The 12,544-nt window shown below is 38.7% G+C and overlaps 1 protein-coding gene across 1 annotated transcript in view; it reads right to left on the bottom strand.

Moving 5' to 3' along the window:
• EP300 (E1A binding protein p300) overlaps positions 1–12,300 on the bottom strand; it is a 60,130-nt gene extending 47,830 nt beyond the window's left edge. Inside the window, exon 1 of the mRNA XM_026038269.1 lies at positions 12,136–12,300. Within this exon, the coding sequence (XP_025894054.1) occupies positions 12,136–12,229 (94 nt within the window). The 5' untranslated portion in view covers positions 12,230–12,300. The remainder of the gene's footprint in view (positions 1–12,135) is intronic.
• Positions 12,301–12,544: the final 244 nt, after the last annotated feature.

Genomic DNA, 12,544 nt, shown 5'->3' with positions numbered 1-12,544 from the left:
ACGTGTCATATGCCAGTATACCAGGGTTACTTTGCCCTTTGCGTAAATCTCTCCCAAAGGATAAACTTGAAAGTCTTTTCCCAGTGCGGGGAGGGGAGAGAAGGGAAAAATTAAAAGAAAAGAGAAGAAGCRAAGAGATGACGAAACTTTCGGTTGTCTGCTCAACTATAAAGGCACATTTTTATCCAATTGCCAGGAGGCAGAAGATTTTAGGTACAAGACTGAAACACGAACAGTCTCAGAAGACCATACCAACAATAACGCTTTGTGTGCGTATCGCGCGAGGTCCGAGGCATTTCACATTCTTTTGCATATAATGCACATCCTAAAGCACACGATGGAGAGTCTTATCTACAGCCAGCCCCAAAACTGACCAGACTAAGCCAGACAGTTCACAGACTGTATCAAGATAATGGCAAATACATTTGTGCAGCAGCCTGCGGCACAGCTTCAGACAGGAGTGATAAATGCCCACAGAACTGATTGACTTTCCAGTGCCCCGAATCCACTGCGAGCCTTACTGCTTTTTTCACTAAGAAGACACGTAAAGATTTCCAACTAAAATGCAAAGCTGGGAGGCAGAAGGAAGGAACTGGATTTGTCCTGCAAACGCTTGCCCACCTGATTCTATATCCCAGGATCTCTGGGGAGAGATCCCCGCTGCCAGCCAAGGCAAAGCTGGGATATAACACAACAGGCATTAGCTGCAACATTCAGCAAGTGTTCGAAAAAAATCCTGCTCCCATGAAAACAGTACATTGCAATTTCACAGTAAGTCAAGAGTATTATTAATATATTTATTTCAAGGGTAACAGGAAGATGTAGAATAGATTACTACTACCATCTATGCTTACAAGGAAGGAGAAAGGCAGTACCGCCTTACAAAAAATACCAAGTAGGCAATCAAAGTATTAAATTGAGGCAGTCTCTGCATGCAAAGAAATACAATTATCTCTTTTAGGAACTGCTCACTGTTGGTACATTTAAGTGGGTCTTTTTGTAGAGAATGGAGAAAATGACCCAACTTGCCCTGACAAGTAGCAAAAATGCTGGACAGAAGACACTAYATAGAACAAATCTACCTCTTTCACTAGGGCTCCAGATATTATTTTAGTCTATGAACTGCACCCTTGAATATGAGAAAGCAAGCTAGGGGATAACAAGCAAACCAGTTTCTTAATTTACATGTTGCTTACTATGGATTTTTTATTAGTTTTGGCACCTACAAATCAGGTCTGGGTTGGAAACTCACCYGACATCAAAACTGGCTTAGAATTAGTATGGATTTAGACTGAGCAATCAAAGTCCTTAAATCATGAGCAAATYTGTGCCCTACAAAGTAAGTCCTTACTAACTGTTTAGCAGAGAATCCTACATGGGGGCTCAAGCAGCATGTCAGCCTCTCTTGCATGCTGTCTAGTCTACAGTCATGATTCAGTAGTTTTTTTCTCATTTCTCAGTTAAGATAACAGACTTCTCTTCACCTTTGAGGATAAGATAACCATTCCTATCAACAGAGAGATTATCTAGTTCTAGCAATAGGCTGGGGTGGATAATCTTCTTTTTCCTAAGAATTTACTCGCATGCTACAAGACAGCCCAYGATGCTTTACACTCTGGTACTGCATCTGCAGACTCAAGAGAATTAAGCATTTGGGCCCAAAGGAGAGCTGGCAAATCTGAGGGCTCAGCAACACGTGTGATAGCAATGGCAGCTCAACCCTGCATGCCACTCTCGTAAGACGACGGCTCACTCAAATGCTTAACTTGCCAATGGTTTTGCAGCAGGTTAAGAGATGCTCACAGTTCCCGTCTCCAGTTCTCATTTATTATATTATGCTCTGGACACACACAAATTAAAAAGTAGCTAGTGTTGCAGTGTTGCCATAAAAATAACAAAAATCACAGGTGATACTAGACTACACATCAGGCACGATATCTTTCGATATCCTTGTTGTGTTTCCAAGCAAAGAATAACAGCAAAAAGCCGATGCCCAAACCTTCCAACATGAGAGCTATCGAGGACTGAAGAGGGCCTAGATGTAACAGAGAAAATGCCCAGAGGACACAACCAATACCCCAGAGTATCATGCTATTCAAGCTTGCAGTCAAGCACCACCAACACTACAGACTGGAAAATTAAGGGGCTTTGACTAAAMACTTAAAAAAAAAAGAAAAAAAGGTGAGAATTCAATAAAGACAACAAAATTCAAGAGAAAAAAAAATCACTTTTAAAATCACTTTTTTCCATAAGACAATGCTCAGGTATCCATAAAAGCACAGACACAAATCAAGGGTGTAAGTTAAAACATTTAATGAATTTGAAGCACAGACACAAAACAAAGTGTTACCCAYGAATGTATCTGAAATGGTTTAGGAGTCCAAGAAGTCCTTACAAGGTTATCGAGTTGTAAACAGTGATGCAATCCACAAAGAAACTCACGTGACTAGAAGGAAATCGACGCCAGTAAAAAGGACACGCAGCAACAACGTATTGAAACTTTAGATCTCTCTACACATGGACAAGAGCAAAGGATCACCTAACCTAGCTTTAACTCAAAGCTGCTAGAAAGAAGCTGTTTTGTCTGTTCCTTAGATGAAGTAGAAGAGATGCTCAACTTTTTAAAAAAATAATGGAATCAAAAGCGTAAGGTCGCAAGGGATTCAAGATGTCACCCACATCCTCCTGCAGATCAGCAATACATGCGCTCCATTCCCTGCAGACAGKGGTGTTCACTTCCTCCTCCCAGCGTCTCTTCACACTTAAGAACCGTAATTCCCTCAATCTTTCTTTTAGAGACTTTTAGTTCCCTCTCATCTTATTTTCTTGCAATTTTCCAGGTGCTCTGTGTCTGACTTGTGATGTAATAGCAAGCTGGACATGCTACTCTACTAAAACCTGAGCCATTGTCCAGTAAAGAAAGAGAGTCCTTGCTATCGACTCTTTGCTACCCTTCCCAGTTAAGACATGTGGAGTTTTGGGATTCCAGAGCTGCACAACTTGTGTTCAAGCTTGTGATCAYCAACAGCTTTTTATTTTCATTAATGCTACTAATGTAAAACAGCCGACTTGCTCACTGYTCCAACAGTTGTATGAGCACATGGGTCACTGCTATCCAAGGATACTGCTTTGGATGGAACCCCGCTAACGTTAGAGCCYCATTCCAGACACAGGCAGCCACCTCCTATCTCCGCGACCTTCGCACAGACGAGTAGAGGTTCAGGTGGGGAACACACTCCACTTCCCACCATTCCTCATTTTCTGCCATTGCAGARTGCTTAAGATAGACACGTTCAGCCATTTATTTGGGGGATGGGGGAAAAGAAACATGTATGTTCTAAGAAAAAAGGCAAAAAGACTCCTTGCTGATGGATGCGAGAGAATCTTGCTACACGGCATTTCGGATTYTTTTTCTTTAAAGTCTGTTACAAAGAAGGCTTTGCATATGACCTCTGCAAAATGACATCCACCTAAAGATTAAAAATAAATAAATAAATAAGGACCTTGTCAAACTATTTTAAGGCTCTACTGGCTTAAGCTGTAGCACTTTGATTAATTTGAAGCAAGACAAAAGGGGGAAAATGAACAGCTCAATATATTATTAGTTTAGATTCAACACCACAACTATTACTTCTAGAATTTTAGTTCATCGATCTCTATATAATCCTAATCATCCCTCACTCCACTCCCCAAAGCACAAGTCTGATGCAGAACTCTTCACTGCTGCTTCTGCCACATCAACTGAGGTTTTCTATTTCGTATTTCAGTACTTAGATAACAAGATCTTCAGCATTAGAGCTTTGCGAGTAATTCTTTTCTAAGAAACCGGTGAAAAACTGACTCCTGTTTCCTGGCAGATCCAGAAAAGACCTGATGTTTTTTCATCACAAGGCATTTAATATAATTGCTCAGAGATTTGAAGCTTGACTGCAAACCATACAAGCAAATAAATCTCAAAAGGACTTATGCAGCCATTCTGAGAGAGTGCTCTAGATTACAACACATGCAAAAGCATGCAACAAGTCATGCTAAAGCTTTAGGTACAGTTTTGGAAACAAGGTTTGTTGGTTAAAAGTCCAATTATGTAGCTATGGAGAGCACAAATTCATTAGTTACAACTACAGAATTCTTTTTTTTCTTTTTTTTTTTTGTTTTTTTAAGATATCGTTTTAAAGATGCAACAACTTATTCCTCCATATCTCTCTCAGCTTTGTCTTGGACTTGATTCTTTCATCCTACTTTTTTTTTNCTATCCTAATCCTTGTTTTGACAGTGGCTCAAACACACTATCTTTTTAAGAAAACAGTTGATTTTGTTTGGAAAAATAATCTAGAAGTTTAATTAACACCTGACCCAAAGCAGTATGGACAGAAAAGTAAACTTTAATGGACTCTGGATAGGGGCCGGTTTTGCAGTTTCAGAGTAGCTCTCCTGTTTTATATAAAACAGGATTTATGACAAACTGTTTTCATTTTCATAAACATATTCAAAGTGCTTTTCAAGTAGAATTTATAAGTATAAATGATCACAGGTGCTTTTCAGTACTGCAACCAAAGAGAAATTGATAGTTATGATTTTCTTTTGTGTGTGTGTGTGTGTGTGTGTGTGTGTGTGTGTGTTATAAAGAAATGGAATTGGTATAATCACATGGAAAGGACTGGGGGCAAGAATGAAGACAGAGTGCATTTTCTGTTCTAACATTTACCTAGGAGCAAGTTCAGAGACACTGTATTTCTGAAAAAAAAACCTGCATATCTACATTTTTATGTAATACAATGTACTGTCTTGCAGTGACTGATGACCCAAATAAGACAGTTTTGGAATTTGTTTTTATTTGAAAACACTGAGGTAGATTTGGCTCAACACACAGTCAATCATTTATTTGTGAGCATGTTGCCATCTGCAGAAATTTCATTGTGTTAGCTTTAAACCTGGTGAAAAGTCCTGTACTAGTAATCCTTATGCCCCAAACTATCCTATGTATGCCCCTGAAACCACCAAAAGATCACTTTTAAGTTACTAACGATGGGTCTGTGCTATCATTAGATAGTAACGTTGGTATTAAGTGCTGGACCACCAAGAGAACAAATCTGGAAAGTTAGTAACAGCTTGCTGGTCTGCTACGCTGCTGGACAAAGAAAGGATGCTGCTGTGTAGAAAATGAACACACATACRTCTAAAATGAAACAGATCCTGTGTGTTTGTGGAAGAGATTACAAATTAGTTTTGAGAAAATAAAGTTCATTTCATTGCAAAGGTAATATCAACTTCAAAGTGATGCAGGCTGCATACACAGTCACCAGAAAGTCATCTTTTTGAGTCATAGTGACTTGAATTCATTCAACATTACTCCTATGTAACAGCAGAAAAGCAAAGCTGGATTTATAAACAGACAAGTGTACACACATCACAYATAAATTTAATAAAAAACAGAAGTCCACAGACCAAACTTCTTCATGTTGAACCACTAATTCCCAGAAGCAAGTGAAATGATATCGAGGAACACAGAAAAGGCAACTTAGCTTCAGCAGAGTTTGCATTGAACAAATCAAGTATCAGCATTATGTCAGAGCTTTATTTTTTACTAGAATTCCAAACAAAATGGGAATTTGACTACTCAGCTCATTAACACAGTAAAAGAAACCATCTATTCACTTGTGTTTGGGAGTTCTTCAAAGCAAGAAGCAGTAGATCATTTGTTTTAGAAAAACCTCCTAAAATGATGCCCCTTCCTAAGGCCTGTAGTTCTTCCATTCCATTGTGATTCTTCGTAACACCTACAAACAAGACACTAATACGGTTGTTCAAAGCTCTACTTTYGACAATTCAGGAATAAATGTGATAAAACCTGACTTGCACCACCAAAAAAAAAAAAAAGCCACGCAGATTTGTTCCATTCCATCTCACCATTACCAATAACAAAAAAATACATACAGTTTTTGAAGAATCTGTGCCTAGAAATTTCTCCCTTGAGTGATAATCCTAGTTTGAACCAAAATTTCATATCCCTGATGCTTCTGTAAGCACCRCTGATATAATCAACTACACCATGAGTTACTATGATGAGAGCTCAGAATTCAGCTCCTGAAAAGTTTTTCGTGAAAAAGGTGCTTTAAGATAAACATGTCAATAAGTTTTTTTTTCTTTTCTTTACTTTTTTTTTTTTTTTTTTTTTTTTTAAAGACAATCATACACCAGTCCCTCTTAAGGGAATGTGTTGCTATTCAGCAAAAGAAAATCATGTTCCAAACATGCCGCTTACTGATCAGGGAGAGGATTTCTGCAAATGCAATTGCCATAGTTCAAGTTCCACTTGTTGGCTTCATGTTACCAAATTCTATGTAATCAAGGATGTTTTGTCAGCGCACACAACCATATGCACAGACAGATGTATTTTACTTCAGCCTGCTGCTACAGTTTAAGACAAGACAGAAAAGCCAAAGCCTCAGAGACAGGTGTGCACTGTTTATTTGTCAGTGAAAGCTACACGACAAAATTACTCCATTTGTCAAAAAACAAATCGAAATGACTTTTGTCCAAGCCACACTAGTTGGGTTGAAGTGAAAGATTAAAGTAAGATCATTACATTCCTGCACTTAAAAGGCTGCTTCTGCCAAGGCAGCTAACAAGACAGAGTGACACTGAAGGTAACCAAATTGACTAAGGAAAAAGGTGAAAAAGATGCACAAAATCACATGGATAACAGGAAAGTAACAAACTATTTTTTTTTCTTTCTTGAAGTTGTAGAGTTACAARAATCCAGAATTCCTGCACTATAAGTTTAGAGTTTATCACCAGGACTTCACAAAAGTCACCCTCCCTCACCCCCTCCAAAAAATTGTCCAAATTCACTGAACTGTGAGGAAAGTCAAAGTTCATCTGCAAAAATACAAAACTAGTGAATAGCCTGAACTGAGGATTCTTTAAATACCAACTTTGGCTCTGAGAGCCAAAAAGGTAAGGCAAGGACATAAGCATATTTTTTTTCCCTTGAATCTAAGATTTAACTGCTTAACAGCAACACAGGCTTCTCCCTGCCACACCAAACTTGATAATTGGTATTTTAAAATTGCAAATGTAAACTAGCTTTCTAGTATCAACTTTTTCTTCACAGATGTTCAAGACCCAGTTTTACATCAGARCATGTACAGCCTTTAAAATGCAGTGTGTATTTCTTAGAAAAATATCTTTTTAACGCSGCTCAGAAAGAGTACATATCTATGTCACACACATAACCCACTCAGAGAGGGAAAAAACAAATAGAGCTGTAGCAGTTCAGAAGGCTAAGAGGTGCAAAAGCCCGTAAGTTTTTTTTTGGATAACCCACGTGACTACAAGACAGAGATACTTATTTCCTACACAAACATCCACTACCAGCTTAGACACTAAGCTACTGCTATACTCAATTTAAAGCACATGCCATCCCACAAACCTTAATTCAAGGTATCTCTCCTAAGAATTAGAATTTAAAAAAARGCAAAAAGCCGAAGCATAGAAAAAAAGCCATATATTGTGGAATAAAATAAAAACTGACAGTCTTAAGTTAAATGTAGCTAATGACTTGGTCTTCGTATTAAAATACTTCAATCAACCTTTACTCAGAAATTAATGGAGATGCAGAAAGATGCATCCCTTTACTATTATTATTATTCACATTAAATATTTTTCTATGTGAAGAGTAAGAAAAAGATCCATAGCAGTCTGCAAATATAGTTGAAAATCTAGCAAAATGCTCTGGAGAAGACAACAAAACAAGAATCAATAGGATTCATTTCCAGCAAAAAAAAAAAAAAAAAAAACAGCCTGGTACATTTGGAACAAATAAAAGATGAGTCTCAGTCAAGATTACAGTAGTTCAGATGGGAAGTTTCTTTACAGGCACTATACACTTTTGCAGGAAGGGAGAGTTAGGTATTAAACGCCAGATACAGCTCCTGAAAGAGGAACACGTCAATTTTATACTTCTGTACATGGATACAGACTGAGATCGAAGATAATCTATTACTCAGAAAAATGTGACTTTCGGATATAGCAAACTGAAGAAAATTGATGTACATATGACATACATGCAGTGATGTCCGATTCAACTTACATGACTGAGTTAGTAGCAGAAAGCTGACTTCAGTGCTATGGATAACCTGAAACCACTTCACTCTCAAAATCCTGCTTTTGAGTCAAGAAACCAAAAGGGCCGACACCATACGAGCATGCTGCAACACAGCATGAATAATCATTTTTTTTTCCTTGATGAAACACAGCAGTTCTGAACCCACAGCATTTCTGCTCTACAGAGGTTTATTTCTAAGGCAAGTCTACCTGAGAAGACTAAACCCACTCTGCCTAAATATAGTACAGAAATCTGTGCAGCAACTTCARTGTACCTGTATTTCCAGATAATTACTAATAAAAATGTGGAAAAATCACCGATTTGAACTGTGCAGTTACAAATGTAGAATTATGAAAGATTTCCACTCTTTTACCCAAGGAACTAGTTTAAGGATATGCTTCAACTTCCTTATAAAGGGAAAGTATCATGAAAACAGACTGGTGCACCCAAGCAGTCTGCTAATAGTGCAGGAAGCTCTTGTTAGACTGGATGTAACGTATCAAAACTGTGTGTGTGTCCATAAAGCAAAGTAAGCAAAAAAAAAAAAAAAAAAAAGCTACACTGGCAAGTCACTTATCTCAGTGTAACCGTGTCTACATTTGAGCTGTGTTGCCACAGAAGTAACATAAAAACTCATCTCATAGTAAAGGCACCATAACAACAAAAGGTGACCCCACTGCACAGTTGTGACAGGCTTCGGAAAACTTGGCACCTGAATAAGACGTACGTRTAATTGTCATTCCTCTTTTCAAGAAATCTAGTATTTAAACATAAAGAAGTTGCAGAAATCKCTGGCAGGCTAAAAGCGATCATGTAGCCCTGATCCTGAAGCTAAGAACTGGGTAAAGCATAAATATAAATAAGAAATGAAGAGATAAGATTCAGCAATTCACTACTAATATACTAGAAGACAGTGACAATAYCAGGATTAAATTACTTAAGATTTTTTGTTACAAAATACCTGCTAAGATCATTTCAGTCTCCCGGTACCTTTATTAACCCTACCTTATTCTTGCCTCCCAAACAAGAAACTGGCAGCAACAAACTTATTTAAAACTATGCCATTGAAGTATGCTTTGTGGCAAAGCAAACTGTGCTTCAGAGCAGGGAACACAYGAAGCATTTAAGACTTTTAAGAGGGAAAGACATGCAGCACTGCATCAGTGGGAAAAGCAGCTATATTTGGTTGCTGCCAATAAATCAAGCTTCCTAGGACAACCTATGCTGGCCTCTTTTTAGAAGAAAACCCGCATCATACAAGTTTTTTAGTACATTCCAAGCCCAAAATATCAGCATCGTTTACATCTACAATAAAAACACAGACGAATTAGAGGCAAAGCTGTAGTCTCCAACGTGTTAATACACTTAACATCTGTAAGTCTGGCAAAAAAAAAACTAGCTAGATTCAGTCATTATTTTTAGATATCTAACACACAAGATCAGTATTTCATGTTAAGAAATGAGTCAAAAAATTAACAGGAGAAGAAACCTGCTGAACTGAACAGACCCCCATGCACATGTGCTGGAAAAAGTTTCACCAAGCGTGCAAGTTTCTAACCACTCTGGATAATGATGTTGCGAATGAAACACTATGTTTAAAAAGAGTGCTTGAGTAAGTGCATAAGCACCGTGCTTCTGATTTTCTATAATTAACTCAGGAGTGGGGACAACACACCAGCTTCTGTAAGTGGAATTTACAATATAAAAACTGTTTGTACTATTTCAAAGCAATTTAAGGAGCAGAGAGGTGAAAAGAGTAAAATTCAACGCTGCTGCCCATAACAGCAAAAATGAGACAAAAAAGCTCAGTCACGTAGGCAGTAAATGCCTTAAAAAATCCCTAAAAGCATGTTTATTAATTAGGAAAGTTAGCTTTATTTTTTAGTTACAGAAACAAATATGATATTACATTCAAAAAGTGGCAGTGTCCTAAATCTAGGCAATAAATTGATAACAATAAAATCCAGAAGGAGATATTTTGTATGTTTTTGGGGAGCATACACAAAACGTTCACACCACTCTAACCCTCTGGAGAGCTACTGGGTGATATCAATCTCTACAACTTCAAAAAAAAAATTATCTCACTTAGCACACTACAATGACATATCTGAATTCCTCTGAATCCCTAGTGTTTCACCATAACTATAGAGATCACTGATTAAACTGCCCAGTAGAACAGTAGGCGATTAAAATTAAGGAAAATCTGCACTCTTGCACTGAAATACACTCACTTTATGCAAATCTGATTTGATCCCAAATGCCTTAACTTGGATACCTGCATTCGTCTGAAYGTGCCTTCGACTTTCCCACATTCAAGCAACAGGACTTTTCTCACAAAATCTATTTTTTATTTAACCTCCTACACAAAGGAAGACCAGCACTGCCAAGGGAAGAATGAAAATGATTACTACTGAATTAAGCACTGCTTTCCAAGTCTAGAGTAAAAAAAACCCTCCCCAACTAGCTACAGCTAAAGAGGAGCTCCTCCAACCTTTTCCTACTCTGAGACCTGTTGCTATTAAGACTAGTCCTCTGCTCCAGTTACAACGTAACACTGCATAGAGCTAAAACGTTCTAAACGCTACATGTAAACTTCTTTAAAAAGCAAATACATCATTCACCAAGAATAAGGCAAAAATCAGTATTTTGAGAATTATTCGAAGTGGAATCGCATCCACCGCTCAGCCAAAAACTATTTAAACCTCCTGTTTGCTGTCAAAAGACCAGCCATTTTTTCCCCCTGTACTCTTCCTTTTCTTGGCAGCTTGAACTGCAGTGAGAAGCCTGGYAGCACCAGGACCACCACCACTCACCAGACTTTGGCAGCAGGCAGCCTCCTCCACCTCCTAAAGGCTAAGSAGACCTAAAGGGAGTTTAAAGAAACTCCTGTGGAACAGGTAACCACACACTTTCAGGGCAAAATGACACCAAAAGCCCATCTGCTTCACAGGAAGCATTAAAAAGCAGAACAGCCCTTTGTTATTCTGTCTCCCCTCCCAGTACAACAAGTTCATTTCTGCTAAAGACGGGGACACCTGATTTATCCAACCTCTAGTCTGAGTGCAGAGCAGCTCTGGAGTTTTCATGGAGTGGATGATTCCTGTCCCCTAAAACACCACCGAAGACCTTTGCAGGACTGCAGAGAAGCTCTTTTATCTTCCCAACCCATAAGTCTACAGGAGAATTTCAGACATTTTGGTCTTGCAGCAAAGAAATGGGAGATGCAGAATGAACTGCACTCCATATTGATTCTCAATGCAAATAAGCTGAAATAATATTTTGTTTCTACAACATTAAGACTCTCGATAAACCTCAAGCTCCAAACCCACAATCTAGRTTTTGTCTTTACCTGTCTTCTTTTTTCTTAAGTCAATGATATATTTGAAACATTTTCAAAAAACCTCATGCAAGGAAGAGTAAAGACTGTAAAAAAAGTAAATCAAATAGCTGGAGTGCATGTAAAGAGGATAAAGAAAAAAAAAGAACAGAGAAATAAATCTGTTTCTAAAGGAGTTGTAAACCACCTAATAGGTGAAAAAACAAGAAACAAGAATACATTTTTGTGCTTGTATATGCAAACATACACATAGAAATCAACATTAAAGTCTACAAAAAGCATCATCCTAAGCACCATTTCGTGTTCCTGTAACTGAAATTAAAGGCAAATGCTTAATGGAGAGAATTCTGTAATAATTACTGTTGTGAAACACAAGAAAAATGGAAAACTGTTAACCTTATCTGCGATTGATCAAAAGCACAATAAACTGAACAGCTTTGCTTTCAATCACTTCCAAAAAAAAAAAAAAAGCAGAAACGACCCAACACCCCCCTACAGCATTAACACAAATAAGAAAGAAAAAAAAAGGGGGGGGGGGGACGAAAATGGGAGAAGGCGCAGCCACAGACAGGCAAAATGAAGGAGCAAGTTAGAGAAGCAAAAGGGAGGAGATTTCGGCAAGTGGGGAGAGAAAAAGGGGGGMAATAATCGCCGCAGCAAGAGGCTGGGAGCCCAGGCCCCCGAGACTGACCTGTGCCGTCGCTGGCGGACACGGAGAGCGCCGGTGAGGAGAGTTTAGGCCGCTTGGCTGAAGGCGGGCCCGGCTCCACCACATTCTCGGCCATTTTTAATTTTTTTTTTTTTTTTTTTTTTTTTAGACAATCACTCGGAGTCGGGAGCCGGAGGCAGCCCAAATCCTTCACCTTCTTCCCAGGCCCCGGGTCAGCTGAAGAACAACAATAACACGGGGGGCGAGCGAGGAGAAGGATCTGCCGGCGGAGGGGGCCAAGTTCCCCCCCTCCTTTTTCTTTTTTTTTTTTTTTCCTGCCCCTCGGGCTCAGCGGAGAGAAGGTGGGAGCAGCGAAGGGAAGAGGCCTCTTCCCCTGGGCGAGGGCAGCGCAGAGATGCAAAGAGCTGGTTTTAAAAAATAAAGAAAAAAA

This window comes from Nothoprocta perdicaria, unplaced genomic scaffold (genome assembly GCF_003342845.1).
Source record: "Nothoprocta perdicaria isolate Ctin4 unplaced genomic scaffold, notPer1 scaffold_206, whole genome shotgun sequence".
Classification (NCBI taxonomy): Eukaryota; Metazoa; Chordata; class Aves; order Tinamiformes; family Tinamidae; genus Nothoprocta; species Nothoprocta perdicaria.
This window is presented reverse-complemented; position numbering and strand designations above follow the sequence as displayed.